The sequence below is a fragment of the Diprion similis genome, chromosome 4, assembly GCF_021155765.1.
Source record: "Diprion similis isolate iyDipSimi1 chromosome 4, iyDipSimi1.1, whole genome shotgun sequence".
In the NCBI taxonomy this organism is placed as follows: Eukaryota; Metazoa; Arthropoda; class Insecta; order Hymenoptera; family Diprionidae; genus Diprion; species Diprion similis.
The window spans coordinates 21,457,775-21,473,038 of NC_060108.1; the positions used below are offsets into that span (position 1 = coordinate 21,457,775).

At 39.5% G+C, this 15,264-nt stretch overlaps 2 protein-coding genes across 2 annotated transcripts; one reads left to right on the top strand and one right to left on the bottom strand.

Moving 5' to 3' along the window:
- Positions 1-8,686: 8,686 nt before the first annotated feature.
- On the bottom strand, positions 8,687-12,583 carry LOC124405065 (putative protein tag-52). Its single transcript, XM_046879648.1, has 9 exons — positions 12,377-12,583; positions 11,932-12,096; positions 11,715-11,845; positions 11,358-11,579; positions 11,045-11,231; positions 10,493-10,905; positions 10,237-10,380; positions 9,835-10,107; positions 8,687-9,666 (listed from the first exon to the last, which is right to left on the bottom strand). Exons 2-9 carry the CDS (start codon positions 12,026-12,028, stop codon positions 9,403-9,405), a joined length of 1,731 nt encoding a protein of 576 aa, XP_046735604.1. The 5' UTR covers positions 12,029-12,096; positions 12,377-12,583; the 3' UTR covers positions 8,687-9,402.
- Positions 12,584-12,639: 56 nt separating this feature from the next.
- On the top strand, positions 12,640-15,261 carry LOC124405067 (aurora kinase C-like). Its single transcript, XM_046879651.1, has 5 exons — positions 12,640-13,077; positions 13,271-13,893; positions 14,060-14,194; positions 14,320-14,710; positions 14,802-15,261. Exons 2-5 carry the CDS (start codon positions 13,298-13,300, stop codon positions 14,898-14,900), a joined length of 1,221 nt encoding a protein of 406 aa, XP_046735607.1. The 5' UTR covers positions 12,640-13,077; positions 13,271-13,297; the 3' UTR covers positions 14,901-15,261.
- Positions 15,262-15,264: the final 3 nt, after the last annotated feature.

Here is a 15,264-nt window from a genome sequence, read left to right on the forward strand (position 1 = left end):
TTTTGCGAGAGAAATCGATTAAGCGCAGTCCCAATACGCTGCGAGCGATAGCTGAAAAGTTACGGCCGAAAAACTCATGATTTTCATCGTCATTTCTCTGCTGCTGGTCCTACGCTGTTTTTGATGTGTTTTCTGAGTTCCTGGTGGTCCAATTACTCTAGAGATGGTCATACAAATGGATTCCGAGACGAAAAATTTTCGGCTTCGAAAATGGCCAAAAAAGTAAGGCTAACCCCTTTGGATTTTTGGCGAAAATTTCGACGAGTTTGAAAAAAGCTGCAATCAATTTTCGCATGCCCTATTCCGACGTAATTTTGCGAGAGAAATCGATTGAGCGCAGTCCCAATACGCTGCGAGCGATAGCTGAAAAGTTACGGCCGAAAAACTCATGATTTTCATCGTCATTTCTCTGCTGCTGGTCCTACGCTGATTTTGATGTGTTTTCTGAGTTCCTGGTGGTCCAATTACTCTAGTGATGGTCATACAAATCGATTCGGAGACGACAAATTTTCGGCTCCGAAAATGGCCAAAAAAGTAAGGCTAACCCCTTTGGATTTTTGGCGAAAATTTCGACGACTTTGAAAAAAGCTGCAATCAATTTTCGCATGCCCTATTCCGACGTAATTTTGCGAGAGAAATCGATTGAGCGCAGTCCCAATACGCTGCGAGCGATAGCTGAAAAGTTACGGCCGAAAAACTCATGATTTTCATCGTCATTTCTCTGCTGCTGGTCCTACGCTGTTTTTGATATGTTTTCTGAGTTCCTGGTGGTCCAATTACTCTAGTGATGGTCATACAAATCGATTCGGAGACGACAAATTTTCGACTCCGAAAATGGCCAAAAAAGTAAGGCTAACCCCTTTGGATTTTTGGCGAAAATTTCGACGAGTTTGAAAAAAGCTGCAATCAATTTTCGCATGCCCTATTCCGACGTAATTTTGCGAGAGAAATCGATTAAGCGCAGTCCCAATACGCTGCGAGCGATAGCTGAAAAGTTACGGCCGAAAAACTCATGATTTTCATCGTCATTTCTCTGCTGCTGGTCCTACGCTGTTTCTGATGTGTTTTCTGAGTTCCTGGTGGTCCAATTACTCTAGAGATGGTCATACAAATCGATTCCGAGACGAAAAATTTTCAGCTTCGAAAATGGCCAAAAAAGTAAGGCTAACCCCTTTGGATTTTTGGTGAATATTTCGACGAGTTTGAAAAAAGCTGCAATCAATTTTCGCATGCCCTATTCCGACGTAATTTTGCGGGAGAAATCGATTGAGCGCAGTCCCAATACGCTGCGAGCGATAGCTGAAAAGTTACGGCCGAAAAACTCATGATTTTCATCGTCATTTCTCAGCTGCTGGTCCTACGCTGTTTTTGATGTGTTTTTTGAGTTCCTGGTGGTCCAATTACTCTAGAGATGGTTATACAAATCGATTCCGAGACGAAAAATTTTCGGCTTCGAAAATGGCCAAAAAAGTAAGGCTAACCCCTTTGGATTTTTGGCGAAAATTTCGACGAGTTTGAAAAAAGCTGCAATCAATTTTCGCATGCCCTATTCCGACGTAATTTTGCGAGAGAAATCGATTGAGCGCAGTCCCAATACGCTGCGAGCGATAGCTGAAAAGTTACGGCCGAAAAACTCATGATTTTCATCGTCATTTCTCTGCTGCTGGTCCTACGCTGTTTTTGATGTGTTTTCTGAGTTCCTGGTGGTCCAATTACTCTAGTGATGGTCATACAAATCGATTCGGAGACGACAAATTTTCGGCTCCGAAAATGGCCAAAAAAGTAAGGCTAACCCCTTTGGATTTTTGGCGAAAATTTCGACGACTTTGAAAAAAGCTGCAATCAATTTTCGCATGCCCTATTCCGACGTAATTTTGCGAGAGAAATCGATTGAGCGCAGTCCCAATACGCTGCAAGCGATAGCTGAAAAGTTACGGCCGAAAAACTCATGATTTTCATCGTCATTTCTCTGCTGCTGGTCCTACGCTGTTTTTGATGTGTTTTCTGAGTTCCTGGTGGTCCAATTACTCTAGTGATGGTCATACAAATCGATTCGGAGACGACAAATTTTCGGCTCCGAAAATGGCCGAAAAAGTAAGGCTAACCCCTTTGGATTTTTGGCGAAAATTTCGACGACTTTGAAAAAAGCTGCAATCAATTTTCGCATGCCCTATTCCGACGTAATTTTGCGAGAGAAATCGATTGAGCGCAGTCCCAATACGCTGCGAGCGATAGCTGAAAAGTTACGGCCGAAAAACTCATGATTTTCATCGTCATTTCTCTGCTGCTGGTCCTACGCTGTTTTTGATGTGTTTTCTGAGTTCCTGGCGGTCCAATTACTCTAGTGATGGTCATACAAATCGATTCGTAGACGACAAATTTTCGGCTCCGAAAATGGCCAAAAAAGTAAGGCTAACCCCTTTGGATTTTTGGCGAAAATTTCGACGAGTTTGAAAAAAGCTACAATCAATTTTCGCATGCCCTATTCCGACGTAATTTTGCGAGAGAAATCGATTAAGCGCAGTCCCAATACGCTGCGAGCGATAGCTGAAAAGTTACGGCCGAAAAACTCATGATTTCCATCGTCATTTCTCTGCTGCTGGTCTTACGCTGTTTTTGATGTGTTTTCTGAGTTCCTGGTGGTCCAATTACTCTAGTGATGGTCATACAAATCGATTCGGAGACGACAAATTTTCGGCTCCGAAAATGGCCAAAAAAGTAAGGCTAACCCCTTTGGATTTTTGGCGAAAATTTCGACGACTTTGAAAAAAGCTGCAATCAATTTTCGCATGCCCTATTCCGACGTAATTTTGCGAGAGAAATCGATTAAGCGCAGTCCCAATACGCTGCGAGCGATAGCTGAAAAGTTACGGCCGAAAAACTCATGATTTTCATCGTCATTTCTCTGCTGCTGGTCCTACGCTGTTTTTGATGTGTTTTCTGAGTTCCTGGTGGTCCAATTACTCTAGAGATGGTCATACAAATGGATTCCGAGACGAAAAATTTTCGGCTTCGAAAATGGCCAAAAAAGTAAGGCTAACCCCTTTGGATTTTTGGCGAAAATTTCGACGAGTTTGAAAAAAGCTGCAATCAATTTTCGCATGCCCTATTCCGACGTAATTTTGCGAGAGAAATCGATTGAGCGCAGTCCCAATACGCTGCGAGCGATAGCTGAAAAGTTACGGCCGAAAAACTCATGATTTTCATCGTCATTTCTCTGCTGCTGGTCCTACGCTGATTTTGATGTGTTTTCTGAGTTCCTGGTGGTCCAATTACTCTAGTGATGGTCATACAAATCGATTCGGAGACGACAAATTTTCGGCTCCGAAAATGGCCAAAAAAGTAAGGCTAACCCCTTTGGATTTTTGGCGAAAATTTCGACGACTTTGAAAAAAGCTGCAATCAATTTTCGCATGCCCTATTCCGACGTAATTTTGCGAGAGAAATCGATTGAGCGCAGTCCCAATACGCTGCGAGCGATAGCTGAAAAGTTACGGCCGAAAAACTCATGATTTTCATCGTCATTTCTCAGCTGCTGGTCCTACGCTGTTTTTGATGTGTTTTCTGAGTTCCTGGTGGTCCAATTACTCTAGAGATGGTCATACAAATCGATTCCGAGACGAAAAATTCTCGGCTTCGAAAATGTCCAAAAAAGTAAGGCTAACCCCTTTGGATTTTTGGCGAAAATTTCGACGAGTTTGAAAAAAGCTGCAATCAATTTTCTCATGCCCTATTCCGACGTAATTTTGCGAGAGAAATCGATTGAGCGCAGTCCCAATACGCTGCGAGCGATCGCTGAAAAGTTACGGCCGAAAAACTCATGATTTTCATCGTCATTTCTCTGCTGCTGGTCCGACGCTGATTTTGATGTGTTTTCTGAGTTCCTGGTGGTCCAATTACTCTAGTGATGGTCATACAAATCGATTCGGAGACGACAAATTTTCGGCTCCGAAAATGGCCAAAAAAGTAAGGCTAACCCCTTTGGATTTTTGGCGAAAATTTCGACGACTTTGAAAAAAGCTGCAATCAATTTTCGCATGCCCTATTCCGACGTAATTTTGCGAGAGAAATCGATTGAGCGCAGTCCCAATACGCTGCGAGCGATAGCTGAAAAGTTACGGCCGAAAAACTCATGATTTTCATCGTCATTTCTCAGCTGCTGGTCCTACGCTGTTTTTGATGTGTTTTCTGAGTTCCTGGTGGTCCAATTACTCTAGAGATGGTCATACAAATCGATTCCGAGACGAAAAATTCTCGGCTTCGAAAATGTCCAAAAAAGTAAGGCTAACCCCTTTGGATTTTTGGCGAAAATTTCGACGAGTTTGAAAAAAGCTGCAATCAATTTTCGCATGCCCTATTCCGACGTAATTTTGCGAGAGAAATCGATTGAGCGCAGTCCCAATACGCTGCGAGCGATAGCTGAAAAGTTACGGCCGAAAAACTCATGATTTTCATCGTCATTTCTCTGCTGCTGGTCCTACGCTGTTTTTGATGTGTTTTCTGAGTTCCTGGCGGTCCAATTACTCTAGTGATGGTCATACAAATCGATTCGGAGACGACAAATTTTCGGCTCCGAAAATGGCCAAAAAAGTAAGGCTAACCCCTTTGGATTTTTGGCGAAAATTTCGACGAGTTTGAAAAAAGCTGCAATCAATTTTCGCATGCCCTATTCCGACGTAATTTTGCGAGAGAAATCGATTAAGCGCAGTCCCAATACGCTGCGAGCGATAGCTGAAAAGTTACGGCCGAAAAACTCATGATTTCCATCGTCATTTCTCTGCTGCTGGTCTTACGCTGTTTTTGATGTGTTTTCTGAGTTCCTGGTGGTCCAATTACTCTAGTGATGGTCATACAAATCGATTCGGAGACGACAAATTTTCGGCTCCGAAAATGGCCAAAAAAGTAAGGCTAACCCCTTTGGATTTTTGGCGAAAATTTCGACGACTTTGAAAAAAGCTGCAATCAATTTTCGCATGCCCTATTCCGACGTAATTTTGCGAGAGAAATCGATTAAGCGCAGTCCCAATACGCTGCGAGCGATAGCTGAAAAGTTACGGCCGAAAAACTCATGATTTTCATCGTCATTTCTCTGCTGCTGGTCCTACGCTGTTTTTGATGTGTTTTCTGAGTTCCTGGTGGTCCAATTACTCTAGAGATGATCATACAAATGGATTCCGAGACGAAAAATTTTCGGCTTCGAAAATGGCCAAAAAAGTAAGGCTAACCCCTTTGGATTTTTGGCGAAAATTTCGACGAGTTTGAAAAAAGCTGCAATCAATTTTCGCATGCCCTATTCCGACGTAATTTTGCGAGAGAAATCGATTGAGCGCAGTCCCAATACGCTGCGAGCGATAGCTGAAAAGTTACGGCCGAAAAACTCATGATTTTCATCGTCATTTCTCTGCTGCTGGTCCTACGCTGATTTTGATGTGTTTTCTGAGTTCCTGGTGGTCCAATTACTCTAGTTATGGTCATACAAATCGATTCGGAGACGACAAATTTTCGGCTCCGAAAATGGCCAAAAAAGTAAGGCTAACCCCTTTGGATTTTTGGCGAAAATTTCGACGACTTTGAAAAAAGCTGCAATCAATTTTCGCATGCCCTATTCCGACGTAATTTTGCGAGAGAAATCGATTGAGCGCAGTCCCAATACGCTGCGAGCGATAGCTGAAAAGTTACGGCCGAAAAACTCATGATTTTCATCGTCATTTCTCAGCTGCTGGTCCTACGCTGTTTTTGATGTGTTTTCTGAGTTCCTGGTGGTCCAATTACTCTAGAGTTGGTCATACAAATCGATTCCGAGACGAAAAATTTTCGGCTTCGAAAATGGCCAATAAAGTAAGGCTAACCCCTTTGGATTTTTAGCGAAAATTTCGACGAGTTTGAAAAAAGCTGCAATCAATTTTCGCATGCCCTATTCCGACGTAATTTTGCGAGAGAAATCGATTGAGCGCAGTCCCAATACGCTGCGAGCGATAGCTGAAAAGTTACGGCCGAAAAACTCATGATTTTCATCGTCATTTCTCTGCTGCTGGTCCTACGCTGTTTTTGATGTGTTTTCTGAGTTCCTGGTGGTCCAATTACTCTAGTTATGGTCATACAAATCGATTCGGAGACGACAAATTTTCGGCTCCGAAAATGGCCAAAAAAGTAAGGCTAACCCCTTTGGATTTTTGGCGAAAATTTCGACGAGTTTGAAAAAAGCTGCAATCAATTTTCGCATGCCCTATTCCGACGTAATTTTGCGAGAGAAATCGATTAAGCGCAGTCCCAATACGCTGCGAGCGATAGCTGAAAAGTTACGGCCGAAAAACTCATGATTTTCATCGTCATTTCTCTGCTGCTGGTCCTACGCTGTTTCTGATGTGTCTTCTGAGTTCCTGGTGGTCCAATTACTCTAGAGATGGTCATACAAATCGATTCCGAGACGAAAAATTTTCGGCTTCGAAAATGGCCAAAAAAGTAAGGCTAACCCCTTTGGATTTTTGGCGAAAATTTCGACGAGTTTGAAAAAAGCTGCAATCAATTTTCGCATGCCCTATTCCGACGTAATTTTGCGAGAGAAATCGATTGAGCGCAGTCCCAATACGCTGCGAGCGATAGCTGAAAAGTTACGGCCGAAAAACTCATGATTTTCATCGTCATTTCTCTGCTGCTGGTCCTACGCTGTTTTTGATGTGTTTTCTGAGTTCCTGGTGGTCCAATTACTCTAGTGATGGTCATACAAATCGATTCTGAGACGACAAATTTTCGGCTCCGAAAATGACCAAAAAAGTAAGGCTAACCCCTTTGGATTTTTGGCTAAAATTTCGACGACTTTGAACAAAGCTGCAATCAATTTTCGCATGCCCTATTCCGACGTAATTTTGCGAGAGAAATTGATTAAGCGCAGTCCCAATACGCTACGAGCGATAGCTGAAAAGTTACGGCCGAAATACTCATGATTTTCATCGTCATTTCTCTGCTGCTGGTCCTACGCTGTTTTTGATGTGTTTACTGAGTTCCTTGTGGTCCAATTACTCTAGAGATGGTCATACAAATCGATTCTGAGACGAGAAATTTTTTTGCTTCGAAAATGACCAAAAAAGTAAGGCTAACCCCTTTGGATTTTTGGCGAAAATTTCGACGACTTTGAACAAAGCTGCAATCAATTTTCGCATGCCCTATTCCGACGTAATTTTGCGAGAGAAATCGATTAAGCGCAGTCCCAATACGCTGCGAGCGATAGCTGAAAAGTTACGGCCGAAATACTCATGATTTTCATCGTCATTTCTCTGCTGCTGGTCCTACGCTGTTTTTGATGTGTTTACTGAGTTCCTTGTGGTCCAATTACTCTAGAGATGGTCATACAAATCGATTCTGAGACGAGAAATTTTTTGCTCCGAAAATGACTAAAAAAGTAAGGCTAACCCCTTTGGATTTTTGGCGAAAATTTCGTCGAGTTTGGAAAGTGCTGCAATTGCTTCTTTGAGACACTATTCCGACGCAATTTTGCGAGAGGAATCGATTGAGTGCAGTCTCAATACTCTGCGAGCAACGGATCAAAACCCACACTCAAAAGAACGAAAAACTTTTTTTTCCACTTCTGTGTTGCTGGTCTTTTTTTTTTAATTTCATTATTGTTTGACCTACGCTTCCTTTTGTGTGATTTTTTTTCATCCGAAATTTCAGTGTCAAACTGCTTCTGGTATCAGGAGAACATCGGAGCCGATGAGATCCCTTGACAACAGGTATTGATTGATCGAATCATTACGTTGTTCATGCTGCGTGCCTGAATGCGCGCCAGCCTGCTTGAGAGCTCGTGATCGCTTGCTGAGCGAGTCACGGATCAAAAGTGATGGCCGAAAAGAATAAAATTGGCATCAACGGTTTCAGAAGGACGAGAAGATATATCACAACCTCATTTATAGGTTTTTGCTTTCAGTTTCAGTTTATTTAACATGTCTTAATAGTAATACAAGTGTGTGGTGTGAGTGTTGAGTACTTTAACAAGTTACCGAATATTATGAAGGTGAAAAACAAAGAGAATATTATAAATAATACGTACAATTTACATTACGCTCAGCAGAATACGAAAAATGTAATATGAGATAATTATTTCTGTAGTTTTCAAGTATAGTTCAAGTTCTGTCCTACACACATGTGCAATGGATCCCTACAGGATATGATGTGTATGATATTCAACTGTTAGTGTATTTTGAAACATGTATTAAAATAATGAATAAGTGAATTTTTCCCCGTATACTTTCTGTATTTCCTTAGCTTTTGTTCGTACACCATTTCAAATGCCTTCACTGATTCCATGGTAATTTCTTTGCTGCTGGTCGTTTGCTGTCGGATGTCTTTTTGTCGTTCTAGAGGATCAAATTAATGCAGAAAGGATCTCGGCCCCAAATTGATTTTGAAACGACGAATTCGAAAAGTGCTGAAATCAATTCTTTGATGCACCATATCCAACAAAATCGATTGTGTATAGTTCGAAATCAGTAAAATTATTCGTCCGAAACATACAGCCATCCACAAGTTTTCTGTTACCACTTGTAATTTCTATGCACTATTTAGCCACTCGAAAACTGAGCACAATAAAGGAACATTATCCATTCCACAAGTGAAATCGGATGCCGTCACGCACTGCAGATATCAGTAAATACGAAGTACCGTATTTGGTATTGTTTCGAGTTCAAGCCGACTCCCAATTCTGAGACAGTATTTTAGGATGTTTTTCTTAGTTACGCGCACATAAGACGGGTCCTCGTATAAGACAAGGACGATTTTGGTAGGTGCTGTCAGCGATAAAAAACCTAAGTTGATAATCGAAACGATAGGGTAATGAATAAATCAATCAAGATATGAGTTTTGAACATACACTCCTTCTTTATTCTGATAAAAAAAATTAGTTTCTGTTGCTTCACACCACGAGAGAACCTTCAATTATTTGACAACGGTATGAGTTGTAATGGCATGCAACGTTTCAAACCGTGGTAAATATTGTGCAGTATCAGTATAAATATAATTGCGTATACCCACACAATTACGTATTTACAAGTAGGTTCAGGGTTGTTTAAAAATACATGTCTTATTCAGTCTTTTCATCATAATATCAAGCTACGCTTAACTATAAACACTTTTTACACTTTTAGCTACGAAAAGAAATTCTATTATCAATATTTTTTTCATGATTGTCATTCACATAGGAATTCCGATAATATCAAGTGTAATTGCTAAAAAAAATATTGTATATGAAACATACTAGTAGCATATAAATGCATTCCTTGCAAACATCGTACTTTCGACATCTAAAAAAATAATAATATCAAATTAAAACATTATCCATATGCGTTACGAAAAAAAGTCTGTCAAGAACTCCTTTCCTTTCCCATCATTAACAAGGACATACCTGAACTACTTCAATTTAAACAATTCTCTTAGGGATGAACCAACACCTGATATGAATTGGGACACAAGTTTCATAGAAGACCATTCTTGCTGCTGCGAGTTTTGTTTAGAACTGCTATCAGAAGACTCGAGGTTTTTCTGTAGCGGCGTCGGTGAATCTGGAGCCTCTTCAATTGCATCTAAATTCACGGTCATCAGTGAATCTCCGCAATCATTGACCCTTAGTCTTGGTCCACTACTGCACGCAGTGGTTGTAAGGTCAGTTGGATTCTGTAAATAAAGAAGTGAATACCTATTATTTCATATTTTCGCAGTGTGCCTGGAATATGGAATGACGCCTCAAACAATTAATGAGATCATAGAATAAGTTGACGTGAAAACGGACTGGCTTCGTGGGGGATAAGTGACTGCCGTGAGAAAAATCCAACAGGCACTCACCCTTTGCTTGATGTCAGTCTTGTCCGAGTTACTGTAACGTAGTGGATAGAGAGAGTCCAAGTAAGGATCCGTTTCTTGTTCTACACGACGAACCCTTGATTCCTTAAAAATAAGCTTTTCCACCCATGATTTTTTATTTTCCTTGTTGCCAGCATTGTTGCTCCTCAGTCTTTTAAATCGTCGAAACAAAAAACAATCTCCTTCATCGTCATTATTTCCTTCGCCCTCACGATCGCGATTTATGTAAATTATAGTAGAAAGATTTGGATCCTCCTAATTTCAGAAACAACCCGTCATTAATTATTTTTACAAATTTGGAATTAGAATATTTTGCAAAACTGAAACCTTGAATACTTAGCATGACTTCGTTAAATGAATCAAAAATCAATTTGATCAGCTTACCAATGCTGGTATATTTTCTGTAGATCGTTTTCTTTTAAATCGCTTTGTAGGAATACTTTCAGATGGGAATTCATTTATTTGATTCTTCCGCAGAGGTCTTCTAGAGCTGCTATCTTTTCTTAATGTTTGGCGACATTCAATGTACTAGAAAATAGATACAAAGTGGTAGCAATCATTTAACGAAAACGAAAACACATTACCTTTCCATGTGAAAATTATGCGACCAAAACAAAAACATACTAAGGATATAAAATACCTTTTTCACCGCATCCTGTAACGATTGAATCCAATCTTCGCTATCCCCATTTTCAGAATACAGTAACAAGCTTTCTTGCAGACAGGTGACCCTAAATAACCCACCACTGAGTACCCTTTGTATAGTGCATTTGTTTAACGGTAGTAAACAACATACTGTCAACGAACTTTCAGGATCTCCTTTGCAATACAATAAGGTATCACTCAATAGTACGAAGTGCCTTCGATACGAAACACTACCGCCTCTGGAAACGCGCATCAGTGCTCCTTGCCTTATCAATTTTCGACCTGGTTTTACCAGATTGAGTGATCCGTTGATGTGCTTTTGCAATTCCAATAGTTTCTGCATATCTTCATGCTCAGCTACCAAGGCGTTGATGTGTGCTGCTGCTTTTTCAACTTCAGCCAACGATGCTGCATCAAATATAATGGTCAATTGTAATCATTGATTCAAATCTTTGGAAACAAGAGTATTTGTGCATTAACAAAGATAAACTCATGCTGATAGATTCTTAATTGTTAATGAAGTACGAAGAACTTGAATTGAATCTACCCTGTAGAATTTTGTAATCCTTATCCTTGGCAGAAGTGTGCTGAAGAACTTCTTTCAGAAGCAGCCTATACCTAGGTATTCTTTGGATCGGAGCAATCAGTAAGGATGACAATTTCCTACCAACCTCAGGCCGTGTCTCTTGTTTCATTATGAAATTCCTTGCCTCCTGATCATTTTTCTGAGTACCCTGTGAACAGTATTACTATAAAAAAACTGTATTGAAATATGTATATTCATGAAGTTTGAAACTCGGGATGAAGTTCCCGATCTTTAGAGAAACGAAAGGAAACTCTAATTCAGTTCAAGTACAAACCTGCAGTAGCATTAATGCTTGTTTATAGTCGTAAGCATAAACCGAATACAGTTTAAAAAATGGAGCCAGCTTGTAAAAGGCTCTCGCTACATTGTCCGGATCTTGCTTCAACTCCCTGAGTAGTTCTCCATTAACATTGTAAATCGTTTCAATGTTCCCAAACAGTGCAATATACGATGCATGGTTGATAATCTTCTTTTCATTCATTGGGATCATAAAAAACTAATGGCAATTGAACAGAAATAGCACAAGTTACTATCTCATATGAATGTAGTCACACGAATGCTGAATTTTTGTTGTACCTGATAAAATATGTGAAAAACTTATGTGTATGTATGTTGAGAAAAATTGATTTACCTGCATGATAAGCTCAAGCTGGTGCAAATAAGCGACTTCAGACATCAAAATTTCCTGGACAGCTTGAGCTCTCAAATTTTTCTCCCTCTCAATAGTGCTTTCTTTGTTAATATCATCCAAGGCGCTCAAAACTGTATTTATAATAATTTCACGAATGCTTATACCCATGTTTTTCTGGAAATATATATACCATCCCACATAACTATTTATTTCCTACCTTTCATTCTTGTTCTTGTGGTCAAAATATTCCTATCATTGATAATATTTCTGAGCTCAACGCTCAATGTTTTCTGAGGTGTACGTGGCGAGTTCATTTTTGTATTCTCGTTGCCTTATTTCCTCAGTTAGAATATGTCATATCCTACGGATACAGCATTTGCAACTGAAAGAAGTTTAAAGAAAAAAAGTAAACAAATGTCCGCAAAATTGCAAACTTCAGTCAGATTCTTGGCATGATTGAATCATAAAACTTTAATAGCAGTGCAAAACTCACACTATTAATAGCTAAATATAAAGTATGTACGCATTCTGCAGTCGAATAGCACATTTGAATAAATAGGGTGTACTGACAGTCTTGCAGCGAATGACATTTACGAACCGGCAAACGACCTGAAGCCGTTTCATGTTTGAAAATTGAAAAAGATGAAAGTAATTGGGCTCACCTATTAGATCGATGAACGTGAAAGGAATTCTTACTGATCGAACGTTATAACGTACAAAAATCAGTATGCAAATTATCTAATTAAGGAGAAAAAAATACGCGACGACAATTCATGCACGCGTATCCAAACTTTCCAACTTCTCAACATTTTAATTCATCAACGCCAACTGTCGGCTGTAAACCCAACTACGACCGTTGGAATATGGAGTCAGTGTGTAGGTGAAAATGCGAATGCATAGATGATCACACGCCGCACACGCTTCCGTGTATCCCTACTACGCGATCCGCACTTCGCGGTTCAACCAATGAACCTCAAGACTTGCAGGAATGTCAGAACTACTATCCAATGAAAGACCAGCTGTGAAATTCGTTATTTCAAACCACGGACCATCGGTAGTCGTCTACCTGACGAGATTAAATGGCATACACAACGAGCCTGTACGGAGAGCCAAGAGACTGTTGCAGCTGTGAATTTTAGACTTTCCTAAGTATATTGTTAGTGAATATTTATTAATTTTTATTAGTTGGTCCTCTGTCTAGTCTCAGATGATTCATTAAATAATCCAAGCAGTCGTGTAAACAGTTATGACCTCCTGATTTAACTTCGGACGTAGGGCATGAAAGCACGCCAATAAACTACGCTCGAATTTCTCGAAACTGGAGACTTTCGCACATTTGCAAAAAAAATCTTCACTTGCACAGGTAAGCACACAGACTCATCATAACACAACACTTCGGAAGCTTTTTCCAAATATTTTGGTCGACTTGAACGTGTCTATGCCATGCTTCTCTCTTTCATGGAAATTCCGTCTAGCGTTTATTACACAACAAAATTTTCCCCGTGATAAAATATTTGCAATACAAATTATGCTAAATTTGTTGTTAACGATTGCAGAAATAAATCAGTTGAAGGTTAAACATCATGCTGAAAGGAAAAGAAAACCAACCAAGAGCTGGAGTTCCGCAGATGGGTACCGGGCTGAAAACTAGCAATATTAAACAGCTGAGAATCTCCAAGGGAACTTCAGTATTGTCAGAAATCGGTGCACCTAAAAATACCAAGGAGCATACAGTTTCTGAAATTATAAAAGAGGCGCCAAATAAAACTGTCGAAGCAAAGATCATAAGCGAGGATGAAAGCACAGAGAGAAAAAAAACAATGGAATTAATGCCACCACCACCACCACCAAAATTACTCCCACCTCCAAAACCTGCTCAGTCTAGTACAGAAAGTCCCAACGAGAACTGTTCAACTGAAACTGACTCACAATCTGCAGGACAGGTCAAAGCTGCTCAAACTGGTGCTAAAAACGATTCGGAAAATGATAAGAAGTGGGTTCTTGCTGATTTTGATATAGGACGGCCTTTGGGAAAAGGAAAATTTGGGAATGTTTATCTAGCCAGAGAGAAAAAGTCCAAGTATATAATAGCTATGAAGGTGCTTTTTAAAGCTCAGATAAAAACAGCTGAAGTTGAGCATCAAGTCAAAAGAGAGATCGAAATTCAAACGCATCTCAGGTACTCGCATTGATTTTAAATATTTTATATATCTCAGTCAGGCTGTTAAGTTTATTTGATATTTTTGTCATTAGTATTGTTTTTGTATAATTTCATTCTGAGCATGACTGCCTAAGAAAGCTTTCTAATACCATACAGCTATTTATAATGCAATCATTACTTCCAGACATCCAAATATTTTGAGAATGTATGGCTATTTCCATGATGACAGAAGGATTTATTTGATCTTGGAGTATGCACCAAAAGGAGAATTATTTAAGGAATTGAAAGCACAACCAAACGAAAGATTTGATGAAGTGAGGTAAGGATTTTGCTGCATGTATTCATTTTAATCATCCGTTATCCGGATGATACGTAGTATATATAGTGGTGAACGATGTCTAATAGCAATTAAACACCACACATAACAAAATGTATCATTTGCAGAACGGCTACTTATATCTCTCAGTTGGCTGATGCGCTCAAGTACTGTCATAGTAAGAAAGTTATTCATAGAGACATTAAACCAGAAAATTTGTTGCTTGGAAGTAAAGGAGAATTGAAAATTGCTGATTTTGGATGGTCGGTTCACGCACCTGGTTCCAAAAGAGAAACTCTGTGTGGAACTTTGGACTATTTACCACCAGAAATGGTTCTAGGTGCGACACATGATCACACTGTAGATTTATGGGGAGTTGGTGTACTCTGCTATGAATGTCTGGTGGGCAAACCCCCATTCCTCGCTACAACATACAAAGACACTTACCATAAGATTAAAGGAGCTGATTATAGGTGTCCTTCCTACCTCAGCGACGGAGCCCGGAATCTCATTTCTCAGGTTAATATAAATGAGATAAAGCATTTAATCGTAATATATGTCATGTAAGCATATGGATTTCTAAAGGTTCATCATTTTTTTTCTTTTTTAGCTACTGGTTGTGAATCCTGAACATCGATTATCGTTAACTGATATTTTAAACCACCCCTGGATTGTATCTAACCGAACCATGGAACCAACGAAACAATGAGACTTGCAAATAAATAAATTGTGATGGGATGAATCATTCATCTTTTAATTAATATTATTACGACGGTATAATGTTCAAGTATCAAAGAGATATATAATTTAAATTTGAGATATCTAGTTTTCTAGCACACAGTTAGAATTATTAGTGCAACTGATTTCAGATTCCACATTCTGTAGGTACTTGATCGATATTTATATGATACGTATTATCATTATATTAATATTGTTACTCCACTCATACATGTAAAGTTGATGAATAATTTTAAAAAATAAATATTCGTTCCTAGATAATGTGCCTGTGCATTGATTAGTTCCTCCAACCTTTAATGAATAATTTTATAAGTAGTGAGCCACATGATTGAGAA